The following is a 14,917-nucleotide window of genomic DNA, read 5'->3' on the forward strand; positions in this document are numbered from 1 at the left end:
TACCTTCCAGCCAATATCACATCAAAGAAACACAATTTGTTTGTCAACCTTGATTCTTTCAACAACAGCTTCGCAGAATGGTTTGGAGTCAATTTGACTACAAACTCAGCAAATCAATATAGTGGATATCAGTGTAGTCTTTTCTCACATGCAGCTTGCACAGTACAATCCATAGTAGATCATATTCGACTTCTCTCCCCACAGCCTTTGAAGGTTATCCTCATCGTCATGGCTACCTTGACTGTTGAACAACAAATCAATCAATTGAATGATGCTCGAAAACTTGTGCTCTCGGATGCCAACTATTACACTCAAATCATTCAAGGAATACTACCAATCATTGGACCATCCGCGAGGGTAGAATTACGACGATGGGGCGCAGATTTTCTTGCAGAGACGTTTTCAAGTCCAACTATACCTTCGTCGCAGAAAGAAACATTGAGTTTGGTCGTACTTGATACATTGAAGGACATGATTGAGAACCCGCACGAAGATAGCGCAGTAGTTAAGAGTATAGTGCAAACAGCAGCTAGCATATACCCGCTTGTCGTTCGATGGATGTATGTTGAACTTTTGTCCGTTTATAGCTATGATTTAGAACTTAACATTCTTCCTATCTTCATATCTTTGGATGGCTTCAAGCAATGGGCGCCGAACTTAGAGCTGGTTCTAACTAGTGTGTCTAAATAGTATCAACAATCCCTACGACATACCGACCTGGGAGCGCATGGTCGCAATCAAAACTCGCATACTTCGAATGTGGGATACTGCGAAGCCAGGAATCAGAATATGCTGTATTAAGTTTGCGCAGAGGGTTGTGTTGGTGCAAACAACAGGGCCCGACGCAGATTCTAGGGTATGAGAGGTACCTAGCACTTCCCAAAAGGCAAGATGCTAATGGTGTTTTCTGTATAGCGCGGCGATCCTCTTCAGGTCTCACTATCTATGGTTCCTCCGAACCATACCATTCTCCCCCCTCGAAACCTTGAAGCTGAAGCGTCAGGTCTTCTCGATAGACTCCTCAGCGTCTTCCAAGAGAACTCTAGGTATGTCGAGCTCATTGTATTCCACATTATTCCCCCATTTAGGAACTGACATGTCTAGCGATGCTGTACTTGTTGATGCAACTTTGAATTCACTTTCCATCTTAATCCGAGCCCGTCCCCATGTTGCAAATAAAATTCTAAATGTTCTTCTAAACTTCAATCCCCTGAAACTAGCCAATTCTCCAATGACTCCCAAATTGCGCGTTATGGTTAAATCTATGGAAAAGACAACTAGATCATTACTTATCCATATTAGCAAGCGGTATGTCTTTTTGTCCCTGTGAAGTATGCTTGTTCTAAGCTGATGGTTGTAGGGACCCTCACAATCCACTCAATGGGCGAATCCAGCAATATGTCGAACGAATGATGCGCTCTAAAACGGAAATCTTCGACGAGGGAAATAGAAAGCGTGGACCTCCAGAACCTGTGGACGCCCTGGATCCCGCCAAACGTCAAAAGCTAGGCGCGCAAGTTAAACCTGCTCGACTACATATACCACCACTAGCACCTGGGAATCACACAATCGCCGAGCTTTTCACTATCACGACCGATGAAGCCCTAAAGGGTTTTGACGTTGCACTTTTATCAGAAGACCTAGTCGTCAAGATTGGTATAACAATTCTCCAGAGGATAGATATGGACACCATTGAACAGGCTATAAGCGTAAGTTTTCCCAAATTCAATGATAGGTTCGCACGATTACTCATCTGGCGATTAGGGTGTGAAAGCAAGACTTCAAGCTCTCTCAGAGCCTAAGCCCGAAGAGATCAACCCTGAAACGGCTCCACTGGGCGTAGAAGAAGACGATGATGACTACGAACCTGATTTCTACAATGCCGAAGATACAGAACAAATTTTAAACAAATTAGACAGTTCACCACCTGAAGAGCTTAAAGTGGATATCGAAAAGGTTGCAAATGTAGCACTTGGACCGTTCACGTTGCCACCCCCTCCGTCTCTAAACGCCGAGGAAGTGACTCTGGTTGGCCAAGGTACTGTGTCTCGAGTCTTCGGTGTGATGCAGACCTTAGAAGAACCCGCTGCAAGAAAGGCAAAGGCTGGCATAAATAGACTAGCAGCTAGTGCCTACGATCGCGATGCATGGATTACTATCATTACGCGCCTTGCAACGCGTGCTGGGGCCGGTCTCGAAGAGTCTTCAGACGCTGTCAAGTTGGAGTCGCCAGATGCCGAGCGGATATCCTTGAGTAACACTATTCGGCAATCACTGCTTGTTTACATCCTAGAAGATTTTAGAAAACGAATTGACATCGCCGTCGCTTGGCTGTGTGAAGAATGGTACAACGACAAAGTACAAATGAAGCTGGGAGATGGTTCAGCGGTGCTCCATTATGAGAAATGGACACTCAAAGTTTTAGATGGAATTTCAATCTATCTTGATGCTAAGGACAAAGTCCTTACTAGGTTCTTAAGCGAGATTCCAGGGTTGAGTCCAGAGGTGTTGAACAAAATAAAAGGGCTTTGCAAGGACCCAACAATGGTTAATCTATCGCTAACCAGTCTCCTTTATTTGGTTATGATGCGGCCACCGGTCCGAGACTTGGCTCTTGACGCAGTTGAAGATATTTGGAACACCTGTAAGATTTTAGTCCTTCCTTCCTTCGTTGTGGCCATACTAATAAACTTGAAAGATGACAATGCGAAACCCATCGCCGCCAAATATCTCAAGAAATGGCGCCCAGGATTTGAGGACCGACTCAAAGGCGATGACGAAGAAACGAAACCGAATGGCATGGTCATCAGCTCTTAGGTGTATACGTTTCTAATTTCAATTTACATGCCCTTCTTGTACTTTAGCAATTCTCGCATTCCAGCATCAATCGGCGTATAAAGGATTTCATAGGACATGAGTTAAGACTGGGCTAGGGGTTAAAAAATGCTATACGCACATTATTGTATGATCAGGAATTCCCCGGGAGTCAGAAACAGATGCGGGGCGGTACATAAATTTTCAAATTTTTTACAGTTAGATTGCAGTTTTGACTATGATCAACTCAACAAGTTCACAAAGATTGACATCCCGACCTAGGGACCTAGGCTCATGGTTTTTGGTGTATTTATAAGCGATGATCCATTTTATACCTGGATACTACGTAGGTGTGTTGGCATGAATCACGTGCATACTTACTAAGCTGTGCTCGTCCTGAATCGTGATCGAAGAAGATAAAATTGCAGAAAGTAGCAGACGTGAGTATCACGAACTGAACGTTAATTCAATCAGATGGAAACTAGAGTTCCAACAGCACCCATAAGTCTGTCAACGCCTATTGGAACAATACAGGCCGCCTCGTCTTCAGATACATCTCTTGATCGTGGTACCAGTATAGAAAGAGGAAGAGAAAAGGGGGTAGTGGATCGAGTTGCCAATGCATAAGTATATCCTCATTTAACTCATATGGCTTTGTTGTACTGACTCTAAAAACTTGCCAGAACTGCCGAAATAGAAAAGAAAAATGTTCTGGTGATGAACCATGCAATTCATGTGTTAAACACAATCGAGAGTGCTCATACACGGCACTGAAGTCACGGGGTAGGAAGAAAAAGAGACCTCGCCTTGATTTGGACCCTCTTGAGGAGACGCAAGATCCAGGATTGAGAGATGGTTCAACAGCGTCGCCTATAGTGATACGTCCAGAAACTCACCGTCCATTGGCGATTGATAATAACGGACCACTTGCAGTCAAGAGACGTCGAGAGCTACGTTCTTCTGGTATTGGAGTATGCCAGACTGGCACCGGAGCATTTCAATATTATGGGCCAGCATCCAATTTGGCTTTATTTCAAAGCATTTACCAGTGTATCTATCGCACCAAAAGTTCAAGCAATGACCGGCTAGGGGCGATGCGTGTTTGGGGCTTGGACCAATTTGCCTTCCCACCCGAGCGTCCTGAATACCAACATCATAATGAGGGCGGTACATCTCTGCCCGTTCATCTAAGTAAAGATCTTGGGGATTGTTTCATTTGCACCTATTTCAAGGTCGCTCATCCACAGTGGCCCTTCCTTCAATCGTGCGAGATTCGCGAAGATTGGGAGTCATTCTGGGAGCCTCCACCACCAGAACGAGACGCCTATTATAGTAGCAAGTTAACTCGAAAAAATATCGTACTTATGGTGCTTGCGATTGGCGCCGTAATGTCTAGTCTTTCTCCTGACAAAGATGCTAAGGTTATGGCTAGATGGGCATCCTACTTGTCATCACGTGCGATGCTGTCTGGTTCGACTTTCGAGGACGCTTCCCTCAAGGGTGTTCACCTACTTCTTCTAAAATCTATATATGCCATCGAACTAATGCGTCCTAATGACTCTTATCTCTACGTAGGCCATGCAGCCCTGAATGCACTTGCACTAGGCATGAATAGGGCCCAGGTCGCCAACGGCACCCGCCCCAACATGCATCGTCTCCGGGTAACATTTTGGAATCTTTACTCGACGGAAAAGCTTGTGTCTCTATTTCATGGTCGGGCATCCTGTTTAAGAGATGAATTCATTGATACTGCCTTTCCCGAAGATCTACCAAGCTTGGAGACGGAGAATGATACTCCAGAAGAAATTACAGACATGGCATATGTCCGTGCTATGGCTACTCTAGGCCGTGTGGCCGATCGTATCAATAGCGGTTTATACTTCTACGGTGGAGTTGTAACTGATTCCGCCAATATCCCCCATGTTACTCGCGAGTGTGAACTGGCCCTAGAAAAAGCGATGGGAGATCTTCCTCCTTTCTTACACTTCTTTGACTCTACAATGCCTTCAAGTCCTCATCTGTGGCATGAAGTCCAACGTACACATCTTGGATTACACTATTATCACTGCATCATTCTTATCCATCGACCGGCACTAGTGTTCGTGTGTAAACATGCATCAAGGGCCGAAGCTCTGACCGCAGCCCAGGAGTTAGGCTTCACGGATATATTTGGCTGTGTTGAAAAGGCCATGTCCGCATCGAAGAAACTCATTGCCCTCGCACTTGATGCCTATAATACGCGCGCAACGTCAATGAGGCAAGACTCTGGAGTGGCCTACAATATCGTGGGTGCTTGTCTTACCTTGCTCTATGATGTTATAGGTGGACCTAAGAAGAGTTGCGCTGGTAACGTCGCAGATACTTTCAAAGCTGTTGAAGATGGTCTTCGTTGTTTGAGTTTCATGGAGCATTCTGGGCCTAAGATTGGGGGAACGCTGAGTTCACGCATCATGCGTGTGGCCAAAGATGCCTTTCGCTCTGCACAAGGCCCTAACGCAGATGATGCACCTGATGGCAACGGAACACCTGCTTATAATACAGCGCCTTTATATGAATCTATCCAGGAGCGCACTGAAACTGTAAATACTATTGATAATGAGCTGGATACACTACTTGGACAGTTTCCATGGCTCGCAAACACAACTGCAAATACACCGATCCCTCATTTTGCCACCGAAACACCTCCAGCCAACACTTCGAGTCCACTTCACAATGCTTCTGGTGTCAATTTTCCCACTTCTTCAAATTATGGGAGTACATCACAACCTGACCAGCTTCAGCAACATACAACTCAAGCTTTTCCACAAAGTTCAGACTTTCTCTTCATGCCATTTTATGGCTTTGAGGAATCAACGCCGCAACAGGTACCTACGCACGAAGCTGCGGTTGCAGATAATACCAGCGGTGGTCGCAATACAGGTGCACATCAATGGGCTGATGTCAACGATCAGGTCTTTACGGATCACGGTATGTCGAATGGTAATGGTGTACCGTGGGGTTTACTGTAAGGCGCAGGTGTGGATCGTGTTATTTGGGCTTGAAGTATCTGTTAATCAGATGGTAGATCTGGCAATCATGAAAATGGTAAAGGGAGCTACTGCCATTCAGAAGTTTCCTCGTCTCTTCGATTAGACTAAGAATGAGCTACTGTCTATTTGGAACAACATGATTTGTCTGGTATAATGTGGATAGATCGCAATAAATCTGTTATGCGATGAACCGAAAATGTAATACAGGGTACAACTTCAAGTCGCATACAAAACAAAATATAGAATAAATATGAACATGAGAATTGAAGCATATTTATCTGTATACAATAAGTATGAGTATTGCAAACCCAGCTCCCGCTATTTTTCCATGAATCAAAAACACAAAGCATCAAAATAAGATCACTCCTTCGCATTGTATGTAGTCTTACATTTGACGCCCTCAAAGAGAGTTCCTTAAGGCTTGAACGACGGGATTTTTTAGACAATCTGTTGACACCCACTTGGTATTGCGATTAAAGATCAAATGCAACTTTCCGAGGGGGTTTACATATCGGAATGAGCTGGTGAATTTGTTAGATTGATGAGTTTTACTAGGTTCGTAGGAATGAATAGTGATGTATACTGTGTTAAACTATCCATATGATTGTATGATTTTGGAAACCCTTGATGTTGGAGAGAGGGGTTGGGAGGGAGGAAGAAATAATCTCCTCTCGTTTTCAGTAATGCAAGTGAAAGAAGTTGATCAAGGAGAAAAGATGGAGGATTTTCAAGACGGCAAGTTCCAAAACAATGTATGCAGCACACACCAGAATTACAGTGTGTGGTTTCTTATTAATGCCCTTCTATGTATGTGATTAAGTATCAAATGAGGTTCCATTTCACGGAGCGAAATTATCAATGGGTGAACTGGAGACCATGGTTTTACGTTGTCAAATGTAGAATTGTTTAGTATCAAATACTTAATATTCCACAGAAAAAGAAATCTAATTACTGTATTCTTCTATTGTCTATTATCATTCCCTGCATTCAAATTTCTCCTACCATGTCATTTCCATTCTGATCCAATCATTTCGTCTTCTTCCCCAACCCCAAACCCCTCAACGACAGACCTTTCAAATCCGAAAACCTCCCCCAACTAGCCAAAAAGGCAATCGCCAATGTACTAAAACAAAACAAGGTAAATATCCCCCAATCCCTCACTCTCTCGCTATAAAAATAGGAAAACGAAGCCGCGTAATCGTCTCCCACCTGATAGGGACAATAGCTACAGTCTTCTGTTGCGTTAGGATTGGAGACATATCCCATACTTGCGCCACCAATTCCAGTTCCTGAAAGGTAGGTCGCGAGATACTGACCACACGTCTGTCCTGAAGGTGGATTAACAATTGTCATTTCGTTTGCAGAACAGATAACGGGAACAGAGTGAACTCCGTTCGAAATGGCAGATCCCAGCCAGTAGCGTAGCGGGTCTGCCCAGAAAAGCCACGCAGAATAAAATGAAGGCATGTCGCTATACGTAAGAGCCATTCCACCAAAAGTCGTTTGGACGCACCACACAAGACTATTTGCAAACCCAGCAACTTCGCTATTGGGGACCAGCGCGGCGATTGCCAAGGCAAAACCGAGTCCGTATATACCAAGTGCTAGAAATAGGAGGTAACCGAATCCAGGCTCGGATAGACCGATAGTGAACCAACTGCAGAGAAAGTATATTGTGTAGATTACTATGGCAAGTGGAATTTCTACTGTGATGAGAGCGGCGCATAGAGCGAGTGGATGATAACCGACGCCGGAGCGCTCGCGTGCCGTGTAGAGTGCCCATTTGGAATACCAGATTGCTTGGATATCATCTGCGGAAGCGGGGATGACCCATGGTAGAAGAAGGAGAACAATGAGACGATTTTGGGTTCCTTGCTCTGTGTCTGGGGTTTGATAGAAGCTGAATGATATAAAAAGACCCATGAATATAGCTTTCACAAGACGGCTAAAACTGTAAACTCCATTGCGCCATACAGTCAACCAATGACGAGACGTAAGGGTAATATATTGATGTATCCATGGAAGTGTTTCTTCTGTAGTAGAGTCCTCCAGATTACCACTGACCGAAGAATTTAGATGTTCTATTTGGATCTGTAGATTGCGGCGTTCGGGTGAATCATTCCATGTTCTAGACCATTCATCACTTCCTGAAGAACTAGCCACAGTATCCAATATAAACTCGGCTGGATTGGCAGTGCTATCCATCGTAGTGCCATTGCGGGCAAAGTAATCTACGACAATGCCCGAGTTACTACCGGTTTCGCCGAAATATATAGTGCGTCCTCCCCTAGTCAGAAGAAGGACATGATCAAACATTTCGAAAATGACGGCGGAAGGCTGATGAATTGTACAGATGATAGGTACTCCAGAAGCTGCAATACGTTGCAGAAACATAACGAGCGAGTATGCAGCTTGACTATCGAGTCCAGAGGTTGGTTCGTCAAGGAATAGTAACATTGAAGGATTGGCGGCTAACTCCACGCCTATCGTGACTCGCTTCCGTTCCTCAACTCCCAGACCTCCCTCTCCTGGAACGCCGATCAAGGCATCGGCGATTGATTTAAGCCCCAGCAGGTCCATTACCTCTTCAACATGCGCCTCTTTTTCTTGTCTCGATACCGATAATGGCCTTCTCATCATCGCGGAGAAGGTCAAAGCTTCGCGGACTGTAGCTCCCGAATCATGAACATCCTGCTGCATACAAAACCCACAAGCCCGAGAGAATCTTGCTCCTAGATTGGCAACAGGATGACCTCCAATCGTCATGTCGCCTGTAACGATACCCGTATCTTTGCGTTGAGCAAGAGTATCGAGAAGAGTAGTTTTCCCGGCACCAGATACTCCCATGAGAGCTGTGAGTTGACCAGGCCTGACATATCCGCTTATATCCGTGAGTAGCTGTCGGTTCTCCCCATCGACTTGGACGTGATACGAGACATTTGAGAATGTAAATGAGGGCTGTTTTTACCTGTTAGTAGAGACCTTTTATTTCTCGCAACATAGGACATGGGGATAACTCGCTCTAGAACTGGTTTTCGAATTTTCAGTACAACCAGCGGCATTTGCGGACAAAGTACTACTAGAGTCGTTGAGACTCTGGGCATTCCCCTGAGGATGGATAGCAGATGGGTTTCCTTGAGATTCTAAATCGGATTCTTTTTCGCGCAATTCTTCTTCGCCTCGAATATCGTCAGGGATGATAGCTCCTCGCTTGAATACACGACTTGCGCCCCTCCGCCCTGATTCTTCGTCATCAAAGTCAAACCCACAGCTGTTAAACCGGTGTAGATAGCCCAGAAGACCAAGACGATCCCGAAATTTCGCCACGCATTAGATGGGCGATAACCAAAATGGGCGAGTAGATACGTTGAGCCTGGTACGGTGGAAGATCCTGTAGTACTTCCTGAGATGGGACAGCCTTGATTGGCTATTGTTATATTCTATTAGGATCATTAGCTTCATTTGATGTTTTTTTCTTGTAGAAAACAAAAATTGTGCAGAAAATATCTCAGAGCATTTGCCACCTACATCGTATCCTATTCCATTTGGGACTAATTGGTCAGAGCTACAATAAAGAGTGTCATCTTTCATAAGGAATCCCATTGTCGCTTCCAGTGAAAATGGACTTGGACTGATTCGACGGATCCAAGAATCCCATTTTAACAGTGTTGGCCACGGTGGGCCATAACCTGAATGACTTAACCCGACCGGCATAGCTGCACCACCCAATAAGAGAGCGACCGGTACATTTGGAGACCATGCACCCAGCATTCGGAAAAGCGCCAATTGACTAGCATAGAAAACGAAGATCAACAGTTCGAAAAACCAGTATCCGGCTGCTGTTGGGTTTGCAAAGATGAGAAAGTAGTATGGAAGAGTGAAAAGAACCGTCTGCGCAAAACACACCGGCAACTCGGCAATATTGAGAGCAACTGCCGAGACGGCCGGATGTAGCATCCCTAGTGCGTGCTGCTTTTGGAGAATTGTTCGTGAACTAACCGTGGAAACTGTTTCCCCTAAAGCATTTAGACAGAAGTATATCTGGGCGAAGAAGACAGCACCGCTGAGCTCGAACGCTCCAGTCGCTGTTAGAGATCTCTGATAAAACGCGGAGCCTGTGATAAGAGCGTTTACCGCATTTAGGGCGAGAATAATGGCGAGCGACCTCCGAGCTCCCCAGACAAGTTGATAATGTCGTCGCATAGCGACCATGACCTGAGTAGGGAACGACCTAAGCGCGAGAGCCTTTGGGTGAGTAAACTTGTGCTTGGATCCAGCTACTTCGGACTTGAAGGCCGCGGCACTCAGCACGTCACAATGCTTTTCACGAAATTGTCCAATCTCTATTGAAAGATCCTGATAATGTGAGCTCTTTCGAAACGCATCAGCAAGACCAGCAGGATCAAGTGGTGGCGGGGGGCTATGCCCAATTTTGACACGGCGTTCATCTGGCGAAGTAATAGCTGTCAAGAAATCTGGTGTCGTTTGACGGGGGGGGCATTCGAAACCGAGATTGGTAAAATAACGTTTAGCAGTGTCGCCAGCAGGGCCCGAATAAATTTGATATCCATCATACAATAAAAGAACGCGATCAAAGCATTCTCTGTAGATATTCTCAGAGGCTTGGTAAGCTGTGACAATGTTGGACATTCCAGTAGCCCTTGACATGCCTTTCAGAAGACGTAGGAAGCTGAGGGCAGATGAGCTGTCAAGACCCTCAATGGATTGTCCCATGCAACGACAGCAGGAGCGGCGCTGAGAACTTCAGCCAATGATACACGCTTGCGTTCGCCACCAGATACGCCCCTAACAAAAGAATTACCAACAATTGTGGATTTTGTATGTTTGATGCCAAGAGAATCGAGGATTTCGTCAGTCCAGTGTTCAGCAAACTCGGCATCTGTCTTCGGATTGGACTTTGGTCTGCGCAGACGTAGTGCAAACTGCATGGTGTTTTCAACTTTCAATATAGGAAAATGAATATCGTCCTCGTTGTTCAGGGCCACCTCGGAACCATAAAGGGGTTTCATCTCATCCGACCCGATTGCGCCATACTGCACGCTACCCTCAACATCTACGAATTGCGCACGCTGATTTGCGAGTATACTAAGAAGAGTCGAACATCCAGCACCAGGACGCCCAAGGACTAGGAGCGTTTCCCCAGGAGGCAGAACACCGGAAACTCCTTGTATCAATCTTCTTGTGGGATGCGTGGAGCGGCCGGGGCGTATTGCTTTACGTAGTAAGCCTGTTGGCCAGTTGACGAAAACATCTTGAAAAATTCGTAAGAGATCCTGAGCACGTTTTTCGCCAGCAGAAACACCATGGACCGTGACGTCTTCAAAGAGGACTCCAAGCGAACGACCCTTGGGACGATATATGGGCAAGTTTTGCAAGCGTTTATCTTGTTGATCGGTTTTCTCACCCTTGAAGTGAACTGTCAGTCGAATTCATTCTAGCCACTGTTCCTTGAACTGAGGCGAGGACGAGGCTCTTGTTATGGCCAAATAAAGCCAGATAAAGGATAGGTTCTACTTACCTCGCTTGTATATCCTGAACTCATCGTATCACGTAGATATCGTGAGAATCCAAGGCCAAAATAAGTCAATGAAAATAGACAAACGAAAGATCGATAGGTACATATTGAGATAGCTCTCACTGAATTGGCTTGTATATATCATATTGAGAAAATATCCGATGATACAAAGCTTACAAAGTGATCAAATATCCGGGCATCAAACCAGGGAAATTGATTACAATCTCCAACATAACGAATATAGGGTAGGAACAGCACTGCAATCCACTGAAGATTTCAACACGACAGCCCGGTAATGGATACGGAAGAGTAAGCCTATGGAAGAGATCTTCTAGTCCAGTGGAGGTATTCCATTGTCTGGCCGCTGGGCCAATGGTGAAGCTGTTAAATATCCGGTTTTGCAAAGGAAGAAAATATCCGAAAATATCCGATGCCCAAGAGCACCGGCATTTTAACTTGTGCCAACCTTCATGCTCCACCATGATACTTCTAGACAATTCTGTTGACCTCAATTCGTACCATCGTCACCCAGAGTGATATCACATAAGAACTAGAGGACCTGCACCACAAGTTGGATCTGGGGTGCATCAGGTTGTTGCGGGTAGTGCTCAATGGATGTATGTTGAAGCTTTGTCCTTGAAAACGCTTCAATTTCAATTGATTTTGTTGAAGATAGGTACTACAGCCCCTAATCAAGATCAACTGGATAAAAGAAATGGAAAAGAAAAGAAAAGGAAAGGAAGGGAAAGGAAAGAAAAGAAAAGAAAAGAAAAAAAAGTAGAAGAAAAAGGATGTATAGTCTTAGGTATTCAAGACTCCAAGAAGGGTATTTTGAGTATCCTAGGAGGACCACGGGGACTGGAAATATTGATGGTTGTCTGTGAAAGGGTTGTTAGCGGAAAACTATCGACTCAGGCAGAGGCTATTGAGGCTTAGAATGCGAGAAGGCTTATTAGCACCAATGCACTAAATTCTCAAAGAGCCAAAATTCCAAACACCGAACTTTGGAAATAAATGGAAAGGAAGCTTCTTATAATTTATGACAATCTATGATAGATCTATTCCAAACCCTGCCTCTATCTCTTCATGCTTTGATTAGGTAAGGATTTGTTCATTGGTAGGGCATAGCAGGACAAACGAAATGAAATGATAGGGGACATCCCAATTTCACCTAACCTTACCTAGTTTACCCGTCAAAAATGTGATGAAGAGTTGAGACATGAAAATCACCCACGGAGAATATGAGTTGCCAACCTTTGGATGACTGACACTGACACTGACACTGACTGGCACTGACAGATGTACCAGGTACCTGCTAATGAGTGTTGTATAGAGCCCAGCAGTGAAATCTAGGCAAGCCGTCGTGATTAAATTTAGCTAGCAGCACGAGTGCATCTGTAGATACTAGGCAAGTACATCGTGGATATCCGACATCAAAATAACTTTTTCCGCTCCACTCCATGTTCTCTGACGTACATACTAGTACTGTCCTGCAAAGGGAACAAAAGTAACATGGCGAGCATATGGGACCATACCGACTAGCTATTGTCAACCCCCTACCGGCATTGACAGGTTAGACCGTTTTGAATCCTCTCATTACTGGGGCTTACATGATTCGTTGCTCGGTCAGCCAGATTCATTGGACGAGATTTGATTGCCATACGGACTCTCCATTCTTTATCTGGGAAACTCGAAAAGCATCTACGGAGAAAAACATAACTTACAGTACCTCGGGCAAGGCGACTGACTGCATTGCATTGTCGATAACTTCTATCATCAAATACCCAGCCAGCCCACTTAGGTAAAAAGTCCATTCTTCCCATCATTCGTTATATCTATTACCCCACGCAAGGAGAGACGGTCGCTCGTAGCATCGTTTTCGTTACACGCATAAAAGATTGCACATAACTTCAAAACAACTCATGGAAGTCGTGTATGGCCTGATAGGATGATCCTAGATTGCGAAAAGGAGAAATGAGCAATGCCAACTCGAGCAGAAACTCCGCCAGTGGATACATCTTCGAGACGAAATACCCATACTCATACGGAATCTCCAAGTACAGGTAAGCTTGCATTTCTAATTATGATCCAGAATTCTTATCGCAAGATATCATGATCTGCACCTTAAATTTTAATAGATGTCAATGAAGAATTGGAAACACCGGGAAAAGTTTAACAATTCTTGGTCCATTGAATAATTGTTTGTCTCTTTATGCAAAACTCCCTCGACTTAGTAAACAAAAGTCCGGTACTCATTGCGCTCTTGAACAATGACTAACCACTATTCTTACCAGATTGCGAATCCCCCCATCTTAACAGGATGCAAAGTCCTACACATGCCCCTCTCACGATACTCTCTTCCAGCGCAATGAACATGCCTCACATAAACACGGATCCGTCCTTACTCAGATCATCGACGGGCACAATTAGATCCGTACCCTCTGATGACTCTCGACTTGGTCCAAATTCTCACGACGATAGTCCGACTGCGCAATCCCAATCACAGAACGAGCCCACTACACCTATAACCCCAAGAAAAACCAGCTATAATTCCATGAATGGTTCGAAACCACCACTCAGTCGACAGAATCCGTCCGCGATAGGAATGCCCAGAGGAGTTGTCAGAAGTATATCTACCGAGTTTGGCCCTACCAAGTACTCGAGTAGCAATGTACATGTCGTGGAAGATATCCCCGCGAATGATGGCGAAGATTTTAATTCCGCTATTGGGAAGGCAAACTTGGGGAAGTCGGGGAGAGTGATCGAGCGACTTACAAAGGAAAATGACATGTTGAAGCGTGATGTCAAGATTGAGAGGCTGAGAGCGGAAGAGGCTCTCGATCAAGCAAGATTGGCGGAGAGCAGATTCGTGCAAGAAAACGAAGAGTGGGAGCGGAAGTTGCGTGATGCTGCTATGAACTCAACGGTTCTAAAGAGGAGGGAGCGACAACTCGCGGATGCCAAAGAAAAAATTGATGCGGAACGACACAAGGCCGAGAAAGCTACTGAGGGCGAGCTATTTTGGAAGGCTGAGATGCAGAAATTGGAAAGAGAATGCAAAGAAAAGGTCGAAGAAGCTCAGAGCCGGGCGGAGCTGTACGAGGGAAGAAACAACGTCATGACCGACCATTGGAAGGATCAGGAAAAGTCCGCCAATCGAACAGTAGCGAAGCTAGAGAAGGAGATCAAGATCATTGTGAAGGAAAGGATAGCCGACGACGAGAAGATTACCATGCTTAAACGCCTCGCAGAACAGCAAGCCGAGCAACTCAAAACACTGCAGAGAGAAAAGGACGACGTTGATCGGAAATATGAGGAGTACAAGGCAGAGAAGGAGAAGTCTCTTGCGGATATCAAAGAAAATGCAAGCAAACAGCAGAAAGCCAACGAGGAGATTATGATAGAGACGCAGAAGGTTCTTGGGGAGCTGAGATGGGCTCTCAATGTCAAAAAATACGTCAAGGAGGCCGAATAAGAAGCCTGATTACCAATTTCAAGTCTCGAACTCGTAAAGATTTCACTGACTCGAAAACTTTCT

General features: G+C 45.0%; 4 protein-coding genes across 4 annotated transcripts; 3 read left to right on the forward strand and 1 right to left on the reverse strand.

Annotated features, from left to right (window-relative positions):
• Window positions 1-228: 228 nt before the first annotated feature.
• Bfra_002582 (putative mrna cleavage and polyadenylation specificity factor complex subunit protein) lies at window positions 229-2,817 on the forward strand (the record flags this gene model as incomplete). The annotated part of the gene is made up of 7 exons (XM_037332998.1): window positions 229-560; window positions 691-856; window positions 916-1,046; window positions 1,105-1,308; window positions 1,361-1,709; window positions 1,765-2,644; window positions 2,699-2,817. The coding sequence occupies 7 exons, from the start codon at window positions 229-231 to the stop codon at window positions 2,815-2,817; spliced, it is 2,181 nt and encodes a 726-aa protein (XP_037195126.1).
• A 471-nt stretch (window positions 2,818-3,288) lies between these two features.
• Window positions 3,289-5,822, forward strand: Bfra_002583 (putative c6 zinc finger domain protein; the record flags this gene model as incomplete). The annotated part of the gene is made up of 2 exons (XM_037332999.1): window positions 3,289-3,417; window positions 3,498-5,822. 2 exons carry the CDS (start codon window positions 3,289-3,291, stop codon window positions 5,820-5,822), a joined length of 2,454 nt encoding a protein of 817 aa, XP_037195127.1.
• Window positions 5,823-6,869: 1,047 nt separating this feature from the next.
• Bfra_002584 (putative abc transporter protein) lies at window positions 6,870-11,406 on the reverse strand (the record flags this gene model as incomplete). The annotated part of the gene is made up of 6 exons (XM_037333000.1): window positions 6,870-8,801; window positions 8,850-9,082; window positions 9,124-9,283; window positions 9,372-10,598; window positions 10,670-11,269; window positions 11,383-11,406. 6 exons carry the CDS (start codon window positions 11,404-11,406, stop codon window positions 6,870-6,872), a joined length of 4,176 nt encoding a protein of 1,391 aa, XP_037195128.1.
• A 1,954-nt stretch (window positions 11,407-13,360) lies between these two features.
• Bfra_002585 (uncharacterized protein) lies at window positions 13,361-14,854 on the forward strand (the record flags this gene model as incomplete). The annotated part of the gene is made up of 2 exons (XM_037333001.1): window positions 13,361-13,442; window positions 13,674-14,854. The coding sequence occupies 2 exons, from the start codon at window positions 13,361-13,363 to the stop codon at window positions 14,852-14,854; spliced, it is 1,263 nt and encodes a 420-aa protein (XP_037195129.1).
• Between the last annotated feature and the right edge of the window lie 63 nt (window positions 14,855-14,917).

Source organism: Botrytis fragariae (assembly GCF_013461495.1).
Source record: "Botrytis fragariae strain BVB16 chromosome Unknown tig00000012, whole genome shotgun sequence".
NCBI lineage: Eukaryota > Fungi > Ascomycota > Leotiomycetes > Helotiales > Sclerotiniaceae > Botrytis > Botrytis fragariae.